Source organism: Clinocottus analis, unplaced genomic scaffold, assembly GCF_023055335.1.
Source record: "Clinocottus analis isolate CAN_PGR_092001 unplaced genomic scaffold, fCliAna1.0.p SCAF_22, whole genome shotgun sequence".
Classification (NCBI taxonomy): domain Eukaryota; kingdom Metazoa; phylum Chordata; class Actinopteri; order Perciformes; family Cottidae; genus Clinocottus; species Clinocottus analis.
In genome coordinates this window covers 1,804,883-1,820,000 of record NW_027175954.1, presented here as the reverse complement: position 1 = coordinate 1,820,000, position 15,118 = coordinate 1,804,883, and the positions used below count along the sequence as shown (strand labels likewise).

The following is a 15,118-nucleotide window of genomic DNA, read 5'->3' as shown; positions in this document are numbered from 1 at the left end:
GCGTCTTCACGGCGCTGATGCCGGGTGAGACCACCTACATAGCAGCCGTCTCCGCGCTGACCGTTTACTTCTGCTCCGATCGCGGCTCTCAGATGCGCCGCCTGCAATTTCATCAGCGGGCGCAGCTGCCCGGAGAGGCCGTGGATCTTTTCGTGTCGGCGTTGGAAGAGCTGCTGCGGCCTTGCAACTACGGAGACCTGCAGGACGAGCTCATTCTGGATCAGCTGATTGAGAAAACAAACTGCCCACAACTCGGAGAGAGGCTGCTCTTGGAGAGAGAAACGCTGACCCTGGACAAGGCGTTGGTCATTGGCAAAGAGGTTCAGTTGGCTTTAAATGAATCCAAACAGTTTGGTTTTCACGAGGTCAGTGTGGACATCGGAGATGATTTAGAGACTTCTGTTCCATTAAAACGCAAAAGAGGGAGGCCTCGGCGTGGGGAGGAAAGGCCAAAAACCCACACACAACCAGGCTGGACTGAACCCTCAACAAGAGCAGCTCGATCCAAAGACATCAACAATTACAGCAACGACAGTAAGCTTTATTATTGTGAAAATGAGGAAGTGTCCAAGCGTGTCGGCGAACCCCGCCGTAAAGCAGGCAATGAAAATAACGCAGCCTTGTCGCCGTTATCACAGAGGATGGAGGAGGAAGACTGCGACAATGTGAGTGACGACGACGACGATGAAGACTTTTGCCCGTCTTTACCAAAAGGCCCCACCTGTCCCATCTGTGTCGACAAGCGCTTCAGGGACGCGAACAAGCTCGCAAGGCACATGAGGACGCACACGAAGGAGAAACCGTTCAGCTGCCCCGTGTGCGTCATGACCTTCAGCCAGTCCTACCACATGACCCGGCACATGAGGAAGCAGCACGGGGCGGGCCGGTACATCTGCCCCACGTGTGGGAAAAGCTTGGAGAGCTTTGCGGCGCTGCAAAGTCACAAGAGGACGCACGCGTCGCGGGTTCTGTCGTGTCCCGACTGTCGTGAAAAATTCACCGACAACGACGCGTTTTGCAGTCACGTCGCGTCACATGACGGCCATTCGACCCAGACGGAGGGGCGGGGTTCTCAGCGCAGCGTCCAGGTGAAGAACAAAGAAACCATCGAATCACGTAACAGGGATACACGTGATCACAGCAATGACGATATTGAAAAGAGTGACGTAGACTCCGACAATGGTGATTCTCAAGATAAAGAGTCCAAAGTGAATCTCAAGCTGGAAGAGAAGGACGCTGACGGAGGGAAATCTCACGATGGAGACAGACGGAAAGATAAAGTTGCGTCCGAGACCAAAACGAAAGGCCATTTCTGTCCCATCTGCGTCGGCCGGCGCTTCAGAGGGCCGAACAAACTCGCCAGACACATGAGGATGCACACGAAGGAGAAACCGTTCAGCTGCCCGGTGTGCGCGATGACCTTCAGCCAGTACTACCACATGACCCGGCACCTGAGGAAGCAGCACGGCTTGGGCCAGTACATCTGCGATAAATGTGGGGAAAGTTTAGGGAGCTGGCTGGAGCTGAAAGCGCACAAGAAGACTCACGCTGTCGAAGGGCTGACGTGTCTCGCGTGCGACAAACAGTTCAAGGAGAAGGCGGCGCTCGTGAGTCACCTCAAACTGCACAAGAAAGTCTCGGCCGGCCCCCGGAGCCTCGTCTGCAGCGACTGCGGCAAAGTATTCGGTCGAATGTATCATCTGAAAAGGCACATAGTGACCCATCGCAAAGCGACAAACGGAGAGGTCTACATGTGCCCCGACTGTCAGAAGAATTTTGCCTTCTCCGAAGACCTCAACAAACACATGGAGATCCACGTGAAAGAAAACAGCGGGACGTGTCCGAAGTGCAACGAGACCTTCGGCAGTCCAGAAGCACTGGAGACGCACATGGAGGTTCACGAAAAGTCCTACGCCTGCAAGACGTGTGGGAAGAAGTTCAAGGTGGAGTACGCGCTGAAGAAGCACGAGCAGGGCCACCAAGACGAGCAGTATTACTGCTCTCTGTGTCGCAAGCGCTTCGTCAAGCTGTCGCACTACAAGAGGCACGTCATGGTCCACGACCGCCGGGAATCCCGGTGTCCGCACTGCGACAGCGTCTTCCTGAAGTTAACGGCTTTGAAGTATCACCTGCGGACTCACACGGACGAGAGGCCGTACCAGTGCACCTGTTGCATCGAGACCTTCGAGGAGCGGGAGGAGCTCGACCAGCACCGCCTCAAGCACAGGAAATTCAAGCGGGAGCGGCCGTACTCGTGCACGCGGTGCGACTCGGCGTTCCCGACGCTGATCGAGCTGACGGACCACATGGGCTCCCACGACGGGGAGCAGCCGATGAACTGCCCCGTGTGCGGCAGGACTTTCCTGAACAAGAACAAGCTGGAGAAGCACCTGAGCATCCACTCGGGGGAGCGGCCGCACCTCTGCGCCGTCTGCGGCAACGGCTTCCCCTCGGCCGCCAGCCTCAAGCTGCACATCCACATCCACACCGGGGAGAAGCCCTTCCAGTGTCTGCAGTGCAGCAAGAGCTTCCGGTCGTCCAGCGGGCTGCGGCTGCACAGCAGGCAGCACATGGAGGTGCGGCCCAGCTACGAGTGTCCCGAGTGCGGCAGGACTTACGGCCGCATGACGGAGCTGAAGATGCACCAGCGCTACCACACGGGCGACAAGCCGTACGCGTGCACGTGCTGCAACAAGCGCTTCATAAGCAAAGACAAATTGAACGTTCACATGAGGATACACACGGGGGAGAGGCCGTACTCCTGCCCGCAGTGCGGACAGACGTTCACACAGACTGGAGACCGGAACAGACACATCAGTAAATACCACTAGTTGGATTCTGCATTTGAATGATCGCGCCAGTGGTTTTGCATGTTTGATATCGACTGACTCGGATTACTCACAATATTTGATCAAGTATAAGATTCAGGCTGCCATGAACACTACGTTCAGAAATGATTAAGAGGTGTGATTTTTTTTTTTTTTTTATGTTTAAAAAAAGATTTGGATGGTGAATCAAGAGAACCCAGATGTTGTTCATTGTAGATTAGAATACAATCCAAAAGTGAATCCTTGAAATTTTCATCCATTGCACAATCAATATTATTAATAATACTCTTTATTTATATAGCGCATTTAATGTAGCTTAAAGTGCTCTACATTTAAAAATACATAAACAGAAAACCTTCCTTTAAAAGAAAGCATGCATTTCTGTAAAATCAACACGCCACTGACACAGTTTCAAGTATCATTTATTATTATATTAATAAGCATTACAAGGACTATTTACTACATTTTAAGGAGTATTAACATGTTTTTCTACAAACTCTGATGTTTAACAAGTCAAAGAATTCATAAAGGCTTCGTATAAATAAAATGGGGAAACATTTTAGTAAAGTGGAGTATGGATTCAAGTGAAAAAACGTTTACATTATGGATCATGGATGGTGCTTTCAGGGGTAATCTGATATATAAGACTCCACATGCTGTATAACAGCAACCTTCAAAATGGACTAAAACGTGCAAAACCACTGATCTCTCGGTGCACTACAAGTCTTCTCTTCTGTTTTCCTTCCTATCCGTTAGTAGCTGCTGTTGTTTTCTGCAACCTTCATACCCAGACGTTATCCTGCACATTACCACTAAGTACCAAAGCTCTGCATTAAGGGAACTTTAGTCCTCGTAGCGCGTCCCGCTCACCCTGTGCCTGACGCGCCCTCTTTATTCAGCTTTCTCATTGCAGCACCTCGGTTTACCAACAAACACACAGTCGTGCATGCTGATGGTACTTTGACCTCCAACTGTTCGCTTTGCTACAAACTGGATATAATCAAGGTCACTCAAATGACACTAACTGATGTCAGGAGTCATGTTTCAATATTTTTTGTTGTCCTTCCTGCCACAGGCTGTTGTCATAAGGTCACGTTTGTTTTGTTTCTTTTTTCTTTTCTTTTTTTACAATATTTCCATTTAGCCATCTCTGTAATCAGTCATTTAGAAAAGTGCCATAAGAATAAAACAATTATTCACTGTGCTAACACATTTTAGGAGGTTTATGAAAGTTTGTTGTAACTGTGTACGCTGCATCATTTAATTTACTTTCAATTGGGCAAACGAGAATAGATCATTTACAACATGTAAATATAAATATTTTGTGGCCTTAAGAGCTGTTTTAAGTTATGTACTATAATGTAAGACTTTTTTTTCACCTCATAAAAGAATCTTTGAGCTATTAATTCATCAAAAACTAAAAGCAAAACAAAGTAAAATATTATAATAGTATTTGAAGGACAAGATGATCGATAATCTGAAAATGGATCAATGAAGGAGCAGGAACACCACCAGTAAAAGTTATTTAAAACGTCCACATGAGTGTGCTGTGGGGAGATAAAACTATAAAACTCTAGCATACATCCAATATACATTACTGTACTACTTCATTACACTACTAGTGTGTAAAATAATTTGATTATGTCCTTCCTGTTTTTGATCAAAATGTGTAAGATATACAGTAAATTAACAATATACAAGCAACTAAAGCAACATTAAATGGATCAAATGTAAGTCAAAAATTATGCTAAATTTTTTAAAAAGAAGACTCTAGACATTGTATAACTGCACAATGTTATGTGAGAATCTATTTTTTAAGCATATTTTATCTGATAAAAATGCACCTTCCTACACACCTCTTTCAAGTCCAACAGAAAACAAGCCTCCTCCAGTCCGGCAGGTGGCAGCGCTCACAGCGAGTCACGTGACGCTGCTCTGTTTACAAAGAGGAAGGAAGAGGGACAACAGACGAAGTTAGCGTTAGCTTTAAGAGAAGTAGATAGATATATTCGTTACAGTAAATAAATTAGTCAGGTCTGTTTCGAGTTGATGTTTCCTGGATCACGCTTTTAAAGTGACGTAACGTGACCGAATGAAGAAACTTCTGCATCTTGAATTAGTAGGTTTTCGTAAAGCGAACGCTAATGCCAAGCTAAAGCTAGCTAGCATGTTAGCTCACATCTAGATAGCAGAGCTAGCTTACGTTAACTTCTTTCCTATGGCAACAAAGGCTGGGCTTTAACCTTTGTATTACTCTTAGTATTAAGATACATAGACGCACTGTGACTTATATTTGGTGAAATATGTGTGAAATTAATGTTAATTACTGACGCGTTGAAGTAGCAGGGAACCGGTTGAGCTTCTAACTTGGTGAGGCTGCGTCCCTTATGGCTGGTTTAGGCTTTTATCCTGCCAGCGGGCAGGATCTTTTCAGCATCGAGACAGCCGAACTGTCGACCTCCAAAACGAGCAGTGCACTTAATGGAGAAGAGGTCAGGAGGTTCTATGAAAATCTAATGAAAGAGGGTAAAGAGCCAGATGGATCGGGGAGAAGTGCAATTAGAGAGAAGGAGTGTGGCAGAGAGCGTCGGAATAAACAGAGGAACAGAGCGAGGAGCAGAGCCAGCAGGGCTGCAGAGACGCATCCGGGTCAAGCGGTCACTCAAAGTGGGATTAGTGGTGACCGTGACACAAGAAGAGCGGCCGTCATCTCAGAAAGCACCATGAAGCTCCTGGAGCTCAGGCTGCTGCGTTGTGCCCATGAAGGGGACACCTCTGGCCTCAAAGACCTTCTCTCAAAAGGGGTCGACATCAACGTCCAGGTAAAAAAAAAAAAAAAAAATACTTACAGCTCAATGTGTTTTCATTATTGGGAAATATTGTATTAGTGTTTTGAGTCCTGATTGATTCCCTTCTAGGATACTTACTTCTGGACGGCGGTGATGTGTGCAAGCTGGTCAGGACAGAGAGCTGCAGTGAGGCTGCTGCTGCAACGCGGGGCAGCCTGGGTCGGAGTGGTGGATACTCAGGGCAGGGATGCCAAAGACCTGGCGCTGGAAGGTGTGCAACTCTTCTTAATAACTCTGGATTTCTGTGCTTGTTTGTACAGTGAAGTTGAATTCATTCATATCTGTGTGTGTGCGTGTCCCCCGCAGGTGGACACAATGACGTATTGGAGGAGTTGGAGAGCTATGGGAGTCGTACACAGAGAGACGCACAATCGGATTACAGGTTAGCATTTCACATTGGCTGTGTAATAGATGATGACAGTACTAGTATTTTTTACTGTACCACAAATATTCAACCACTTAGAAATGAGACACTCGGCGAGATAACATTTTCCGGTTAGAAAGAGTTTGGAGAGATGGTAAATAATCATGTAAATGTTTATTTGTGAAAGGGCTTCATTGTGTATCCACACTCAAACTGCCCAAGCCTCATAGTAACTTTACTTCAGTATAATTGTTTACACAAAACAACAGTTGTGTCCCCATCACTTGCATCACAAGGGCATTGAAAAGGAAACTGTTAATGGCCAGTATGACTAGGACAATTTATTGCAGCAAACAAATACTGTGTTAATGGCTGCACATGCGGGCACCTGACTGAAACTGTTAATCTGTTCCTCACTACTGTTGTCTCTTCTTCTGGTGGTCCTCAGCGCCCCTCCGGCTCAGTGGTGCGCTGTGTGTCGTAGCGAGTACAGCGACAGCCTGTCGTCACACGAGTCCTCCACTCTCCATCAGTTCAGTCTGCAGCGAGCTCCGCCCACTCCTTACTACTGCCTCCCCCCCTCCAGCAACAGCTACAAGATGATGGTCCGTTGTGGCTGGAAACCGGGTTCGGGACTGGGGCCGGAGGGGGAGGGGCCTCACCAGCCAGTGCCAACTGTGCTGAAGAGAGACCAGAAAGGCCTGGGCTTTGGACACATGAAAAGAGCCAAAGTCACTCACTTCCAACCCAGGGATTGTGACGCAGTGAAACCACAATCTAAGGTGAAAGAGGACAGAGAAGGAAAAGGACAAAGGAAGGTAGAAAGTAGGAGAAAAGAGCTAAAAGACAAGAACTGGGAAAGAGATTTCCGAGCCTCTTTTTATCTTTGACGCTGGCTCACAGGGACTTCTGCTCAAGCCTCTCCCAGCAGATCTCAAAAGTTTCTCCAAAACATTAAAGTATCTATTACACAGACATTTTGTGTTCTGTTTTTTATTTACTTTAAACTGTGCCAGTGTTTGTAAAGCAGCTGGAAAGTGGTTTCCCACAGAGCAATATGAATACCTTGACTATCTCAGAGCTCATGCTGTGTCCATATATGGACTCTGATTGTGCAATTCCCAAATGTGGCTTTGGCTTGATTTAATCTGTATCATGTTTGTGTTCACTCAGTGCAAGATGAATGTTGTTTTGATTCGCTTGACTTTCAAAAAGGTGACATCAGTGGACTTTATTTTAATTTATTTAAAAAAATACACATATCGTGAACCCTGATCCTGGTTCATGATCTATGATACGAGCTGTCTTGTGTTTAACACAATAGTGTGTTTGAGTCACATGTCATCTCAGTGTTATCGCCTACACATGGCCTCGTAAAACCTCCTTGCATGTTCTTGCATAAGTCTAGATTGTTGACTCCTTTCTCCTGAAGATAACAGATGGCCATCTGAGCTCCAGCACAGCTTTTTGTGTGACCAGGAAAACACACACTATATATATTGTACTCCAATCCAACAATCTGGGGACTTTACGGTCTACAAGATGCAACATCCATTGTCCTTTTCAACCCTCGCTGCTGATGAGAACAAACTCAACCAGTAGAAAAAGGAAAACATTTAATGAGGAAAGAAAAGAAGTTCAGTTTCATATATCCGAGTCATCCCGTAGACGACTAAAGTAGTGAACTGGTCATTTATCTAAGTATTTATTGCCGGCGTATTGCATTATATTAGGTATGTTTCTGGTCATTCTGTCCTGTTACTTTTTAACTAGTGTTTTCACCCTCTTTAATTTCCATTCAACTTTGGAGTGGCATGTGGCTCAGTAATTAGAAGTTTAATCTCCGGGTTGATTGCTGGTCCTTTACTGGTCCTACTACTAATATAATAGGATGTCCTTCAAGTTTCCTCCTAAATTTAAGAGACATGCAAAAATCCAAATTGTAACTGAAAGTGGATATAGACTTGTGTTGAACTGCTTAACCGGCTTCACAAAGTATTAAGTAAGCACTATGAACAGTATTTTTAACCACCATCGTATTTATAAGGGATTCTCCCTTTATTAATTATGCTACACATAACTGATCATTTTGGTCATTTAGATATTGCACAAAACACATGAATTATTGTTGTTTGATTAACAGTGTCCTTTTATCTTCTTGACATACATTTTGACTGTTTGAAAAAAATATTTATTTAAAGTTCCATCTAATCTTCACCATATTTGGATCATTACCCAAACGGTTAAAAAAAAAATGTTCGACGCACATAACTAATCGTGTTCTTGTTCAAAACTCAACAAGACTGAGTGTTTTGATTCAGGTCAGATTATAAGCTTCTAGGACAGATTGAAAATGTATAGTTTTAAAAAGTTGTCAGAAAAAGTATACACTTAAAAGACGGTTCAGCCTTGAGAGACATCGTTCTCTGACTTCACCCTCGTGGGACTCGTCCACATTAATTGAGGTGATTTCAACGCGTCTCCAGCTTTAGTTTGATTGGATTTAAGGGTCCAACCAAACCTTTGGGATTCATCTTCAAAGGGATCTGTGGAAAAGATAAATTCACTCAATCATAACTTGTGATCGCTCAAATTACAAATCTGGCTTGTCAAGTCAAAACGAATCACGGCGGCCATGTCTACCTCGGTATGCATTGAAATATAATCACCTCTGTCTCTGCGCAGACGGAGAAGCTGAAGTTCTGCAACATTTCCACCAAAGCCAGTTTAACCATCATCAGAGCAAATCGCATCCCCAAACAGTTCCTTGGCCCGACCCCAAAGGGCATGTAAGCGTACGGGTTGACGCTCTGCGCGCTCTGCTTACCGAACCTGAAAAACAACAAGGCAGCGACAAAGAACAGAAGGCGTCCTTTTTATACATTTGAATAATTGGAAATTATTTAATTTTAGCAATGCGTTCACCACTCTGCATAGGAAATAATTCCCAAAATCTATTGTAGCTCACTGGTATAACGGATTGAGTCACTATGAAACCTTCACACAGAAGACACATTCACTCTGCAGCAGTTACCTGTCAGGTGTGAAGTCCTCCGGCTGCGGCCACAGCTCAGGGTCACGCTGCAGAGCGTAGACTGGAATCATCACAACCATGTCCTTTGGGATCGTGATCCCACTGATCTTGACCGTTTCTTTGGCGACTCGATCCAGACGTCCAGCCGGAGGGTAGAGCCTTTTGACCAAACAAGACTGTTATAAGATACTTTGTCTTTATCGGAGTAAATGTTCAATACCTAAACTTGTATTCTAGACTGTTTTCATTTCAGTGACTGGCTACGTTTGAATTCCTTGTTGTGCTGTTCATCATTTTAAAAAAAAGGAAGCTATCAGAATCAGAAATTGTTAATTTGTCAGGAATGTTTTCACAAAACAACAATCAACAGTCAACAACAACAACAGTGCAATGTGTATTAAATTAAGTGTGAGGTAAAGATAAAGACAGCGTGCTAGAGTGTTTAAGTGTGTTAAACTATTGTCAAGAGAAGAACTTTCTCTCTCTCTCTCTTTTGCAACTCTTGTGGCATGAAATATTGGATCGATTATCATGGATTTTGGTGAAGACATTTATGTCCCGCTGAGGATGAATTGATCCCATGACCTTTTTTTGAATTTCATCATCAGGAGAAATTGTTTTGATTTGTTCAGTACTCTTGTTTTTTGACCAAACACCTGCTACATTAACAGCATTTCCATCAACCTCAGCTATTCTTAAACATTATAATATATCATTAGCATGCTAACACGGGGAAAAAAAGGACATTGCCTGCTAAACAGTAGCATGTACATTTCTTTATGTGTTTGCATGTTAGCATCAAGTAGCACAAGAAAAAAGGCGCATTACCTCAGACTCTCATTGACGACACTGTCGAGGTACTCCATCTGCATCAGATCTTCATATCGGACGGCACCCTACAGTCACAAATCACGCTTTTGATTAAACACAGTTCACATTTTAAATACTGTAGTTTCATAAATCAAGTGCAGGGAGTGACTTCTGCACCACAAACCTCTGGTTTACCTTATCAGGGAAAGTGGAGTCGATCTCCTCTTGAAGCCGTTTCATGGCTTCGGGATTTGTTGCCAAGTTATAGGCCAGGAAAACGAGAGTGGTAGTGCTGGTCTCAGAACCAGCAAACATAAACATTATGGCTTGGGACAGGATTTCATGATCAGTAAGACCTGTCAGGAGCAGGGAGGGAAGTGAACCTCTGGTGTGAATACATTTGAGTGCACATTTGTGCTTCGGTATGTAAGTATGAGTAATTACCTTTATTCTGCTTTCCTTTACTGGCTTTATTCGCAGTCTGAGAGTTGATCATATTTTGGAGGAAATCTCTCGAATTCTGAAAAAGGATCAGATAATAAGTTATGTGGACACTTAAATGTATGAGCACTGGACCTTTGGGAATATTTGGATTGAATTCACATGATTTGTGTGTTTATTTTGTTGGAAAAGTAAACCAAAGTCATGCCCAGCTTCTTATTTTATCAACACATAGGGAGGTTGTTGGTGTTCCTCTGAAACAACAGTTGGCAAAACAATCTCTCTTCGAGGCTGATTTAGTGCCTTTTAGCACTTTTATTAAAACATGGGCCCAACACAATACGATCACAACAGGTTTTGATTATCAAACCCCGTGATTTATTTGATACCTGTGTGTTATTAAAACAAAACGATGAGCGAGCGTGAAGACGACGTCACATTCAGAACTGCTCTGTTGTGAACACAACATTCAAAGTTGTTCTCTCTTTCCAGGTTTAACGAAGGTTACGTCATTCACTCTCATTTTTAGAACAAGCTTTAACCCCTTGGTGTCTGTGTTTGATCTCCATCGCCCACCGCTCGTCACCCATGTGTGTGGTCCAGACCTGGGGTGAGCTCCCTGTGCGCTCGGCTCTGATCTTCTCCAGAACGTTTGTAAAGAAAGCAATCGAGGTGTTAGAGAACAAGCTGAAACCCAGCCGCTCAAAGAGAGGAAGAAGTACAGGGAAAAACCCTGTGGAGGGAAAGGGCGTTCACAACTGTGATTTTAGTCACTCAACACTGTTTTACTGTAATGTAAAGAAGAGAAAGTCAGAAAGCAGTGATGCACCTTGGAGAAGGAAGACAGACACGGGGATTGTAAAAAACTTGAAGGCGTGGTCGATGATGGGACTGCAGTGGTTGTTGATGGAGTCCACATCCAGACCGAATGCACAGCTCGCCATCACATCGATACTGTACGGTCCAAAGAAGCTGGAATACACACATCACAGCAACCACAGACTTTCATCTCAACCTCCATTTCCAGACTCTGCACGTTTCATATCGTAGCGCAGTGAAGGTTGGTCACTAAACACTCATTTATGTCTGCATGAAAAATATGAAGCTGCAGCGTTCAGTTAGCTTAGCTTAGCACAAACACTGAAAACAAAGGGATACAGCCAGCCTGGCATCATCTAAAGGTGACAAAAACCACCTCATACCAATACCAATGCCATATTAAGTAGTGGGCTGTTGTTAAAAAGCTGCAAAATCTCTGTGAGGGTGCAAAAAAAACTAACAATCACAGCTATTAACCATGTATTACTTACTTTTTTACAGCAATAACTTCATTATTGTGTGCCTTGGACTGCAGGCTGGCTGTCAGTTTGCTGGAAATGTTTCTTACGATGCTAAACATCTTTGACAAAAGTGCAAAATTAATAGAAGTACATGAAAGGTGAAGATTTAAACATGAATGTACCCAAATATGAGATGAAGAAATGAAGAAAATAGCCAACTTTTACCTCTTTTATGTGGCCAGAAGTGAAGGACGGTGTGAGGATGTTACGAATCCGTCGCCACTGATCATCCTCAGCAATAGAGACGGAGTCGTACAGTTCCCCGTTCAGGCGTATATTCTAAAGGGCAAAGTGGTCAGAAGACGTGTGTTTTACAAGTGCACATATTTATAGAGAAGCTCTTCAGAGCACTGTCTGTGGAGCCACAGCCTCATTTATCGTTGATTCCTCAAGGCCACAGTGCTTTATTGTTGTGCGAAAACTGTTCAAAATGCGTGAAATGCGTGAGCACACTATTGCACTGAGTGATGCTCTTTTATTTCAATCATGGGAAATGTAATAATTATTTTGTTAATCTCACATCGGCTGCTGTTTGGTCCGTTAGAGCAGCGGCCCCCAACCTTGTTTTTGTGCCACGGACCGGTTTTGTGTCAGACAATATTTTCACGGACCGGCCTTCACGGTGTGGGCAATAAATATGACGTAATAAATATGACGGAATAAATATGACGGAATAAATATGACGTGATAAAAAGATACGGCCGGCATAGAGCAATTATAAAGTGGATATAAATATACAACTCACCATTACGCCGAATTACTGGGAGCCCTGAGCTTTTCTCAGGATATTCTGCTTTGATTTTAGACCAGAATACCGGCAGAGTTGACGTGTGTGCAGAGATTTAGACGCACAGATGGATGTATCCGGTACCTTTTTCAAAATAAAACATTTTCCTGACATTTTTTTTTTCCAAAAAAAAACTTACTTTTTTTTTCTTTCTTTTTCTAAAATTCATTCATCCTTTCTGTACAGACCGGTACCGACCGAGCCGCGGACCGGTACCGCGCCGCGGCTCGGGGGTTTGGGACCGCTGCCTTAGAGCACTACATGTGGATACAGTTACAGATATTTACTCCTGTTTGAATCACCTTTGCTAAAAACTAAAGTGTCCTGCTGCTTTGAGAAATAAACTTGTTATTTGCCTCCCAAATGTCCGTCTGTCCGTCCATTGTTAAGTACAATATCTCAGGAATTTGGACACGTCTACTTGTATTCTAGTTTCAACTGATTTAAGTATTTGTTAAAACGTTTGGCCCTAATAACTCAAGAATTCATTTGCTATTTTTTGACAGTTTCACACAAATTCCTAATAGGATAAAATGGCAAAGTGATGACATTTTGGACAGACGTGGACGTAACACAACGGCATACAATGCAACATTGATTTTTACTACCAGCTGCCGATTTTTTCAGAACTTAAAACCAAAGACCTGCCACTACTTGACTTTCCATTTTGAAGACACATTCTCACAACGTGTCCCTCTTTAAAGGGTCTTTTGTGCTATTCTTGGTTAATCCTGTGAGTTCTTCTCACCCTGCGGTTTGTAAAGTAAGTGAAGCACTCTTTCACCAGGATGGTTTTCAGCATCTCAGGGTCCATCACAGCCAGCATCGGCTTCCTGAATTCATACATTCTGGACATTTACACAAACACACATTCACATTCTGGGAATTCAGTGCAAAACTCTCGTCATTGCAGCAAGACAGAGTATTTGCTGCATTAATAACAATGCTAACATGAGCAGACAAGTGAGGGGTTGACAGTTGAATGATAATTGTGACTTCATTCTTAATACTGTAAATAGCTTTATAGACTCACCCCCATACTTTCCCATACTTCTTAGCATTTTGGACATCATCCTCGTAGTAAACCTTTGACAGAAAATACATATGTATCATCGCTAATTATTCAAATGAAAAACAATAAAAGAATGTATAAAGATTTACAGACTTGGTGGTGCCTGGCGATTGTGCCCCAGTACATGTACGGCTTGGGACCTGGGATCCCTAACTTCTCAAATATTCCATGAGGCCGCTTGCCGTATCTACAGAACAGCAAAGCATTACGTCATGTTTTTAAAAGCCACATCTCAAAGTCAAGTCACTGTGCTTTCAAAAACGTGGGCGACTTGGTGCAATAATGTCACCTGAAGTACGAAAAAAAAACAACCTTACATGACAAAAAAACAGATTAACGTGATCAGTAGAATCCACGTTTCCACCGAGAAGATTGGAAGGTATCCCATTGCTCTCTCTCTCTCTCTCTCTCTCTCTCTCTCTCTCTCTCTCTCTCTCTCTCTCTCTCTCTCTCTCTCTCTCTCTCTCTCTCTCTCTCTCTCTCTCTCTCTCTCTCTCTCTCTCTCTCTCTCTCTCTCTCTCTCTCTCTCTCTCTCTCTCTCTCTCTCTCTCTCTCTCTCTCTCTCTCTCTCTCTCTCTCTCTTTCGGCCAGGTTTGCACTGCTCTTTGCCTGAATGTGCAGGAGGTGTGGCTGCTTTTCACTGTCCTGCAAAGACCTTCAGCCACTTCCAGTCTTGTGCAATCACTGTCACTCCCTCCAGGAAATACCAGGCCGTAGTTCTTTGGCACTGATGGATTTATTCTTCGGCGTGCAAACACCCCCGTCCTCAATCCACCGTTTCAACATACAATTCACATACAAAACACGTTTGCGATCACTTTACACGATAAACGTGTAAACACGTAATTATGCGCGACAAATCATTAACGACGACGAACGAACCTCGCAGGCTGCACACAACAAAATGAGTCCAATCGGAAAACAATACAAAATACGAGAGAAATTAGTCTTGAATCCTTTAGCAGAGGACTAAAAGACTTCCACCGCTACGTGTCTCCAGGAGCCTGTAATCAGGAAATGTGTCCCAGCACAAAGATAAAAGAAAGTTCCCACATGGAAATACAAACAAAATCAATATTCAAGAAACGAGTAAGACAAATATGTAAACACGCCTATGAAATAATGAGATAAATAATATTTATGGCAGTTAAAATCACGATAACACATCGTGCTGCAGTTTCTGACGCACATACACACACACACACGCGCACACACACACACACACACACACACACGCCTGGATGTGCCTCGACATGTCTGTGTGTGAGCACAGATTGTGAATATATGTGTTTAAATTAAGATTTCAGTATTCATTTCAGGGAGAGAAAAAAAAGTGTGTTTACTGGGTTGTGTTATATGTTGGTCACTTGTAGAGGGAGCCAAGAAGAAATGAAAATGGCTTAACGTCTTGTTTTCCTGAAACATTTTCAATCACAAATAGCGGGAAATGTGCAAGAATAATATCCAGAAGAAAATGAAGGATATATGACATACTACTTGAAGCTGTTAATTTGAACTTTGCGTGGGTCCTATCTTTCTTAACACACGCGATATAATAACTTGGGTCACGGATAGTTGTAAATGCTGCTTGGT

The 15,118-nt window shown here is 43.6% G+C and overlaps 3 protein-coding genes across 3 annotated transcripts in view; 2 read left to right on the top strand and 1 right to left on the bottom strand.

Moving 5' to 3' along the window:
- Positions 1-4,041, top strand: part of LOC137792784 (zinc finger protein 420-like) — a 5,815-nt gene extending 1,774 nt beyond the window's left edge. Inside the window, exon 2 of the mRNA XM_068588493.1 lies at positions 1-4,041. This exon is cut by the window's left edge and continues 389 nt beyond it. Coding sequence (XP_068444594.1) covers positions 1-2,831 — 2,831 coding nt within the window. The 3' untranslated portion in view covers positions 2,832-4,041.
- Positions 4,042-4,786: 745 nt separating this feature from the next.
- Positions 4,787-7,018, top strand: gpank1 (G patch domain and ankyrin repeats 1). Its single transcript, XM_068589030.1, has 4 exons — positions 4,787-5,650; positions 5,747-5,888; positions 5,984-6,059; positions 6,490-7,018. Exons 1-4 carry the CDS (start codon positions 5,216-5,218, stop codon positions 6,929-6,931), a joined length of 1,095 nt encoding a protein of 364 aa, XP_068445131.1. The 5' UTR covers positions 4,787-5,215; the 3' UTR covers positions 6,932-7,018.
- Positions 7,019-8,512: 1,494 nt separating this feature from the next.
- On the bottom strand, positions 8,513-13,913 carry LOC137792863 (cytochrome P450 3A27-like). The gene is made up of 14 exons (XM_068588648.1): positions 13,843-13,913; positions 13,619-13,712; positions 13,487-13,539; positions 13,202-13,301; positions 11,832-11,945; positions 11,637-11,725; positions 11,156-11,298; positions 10,932-11,059; positions 10,330-10,405; positions 10,081-10,241; positions 9,904-9,971; positions 9,076-9,234; positions 8,711-8,873; positions 8,513-8,587 (listed from the first exon to the last, which is right to left on the bottom strand). Exons 1-14 carry the CDS (start codon positions 13,911-13,913, stop codon positions 8,513-8,515), a joined length of 1,494 nt encoding a protein of 497 aa, XP_068444749.1.
- Positions 13,914-15,118: the final 1,205 nt, after the last annotated feature.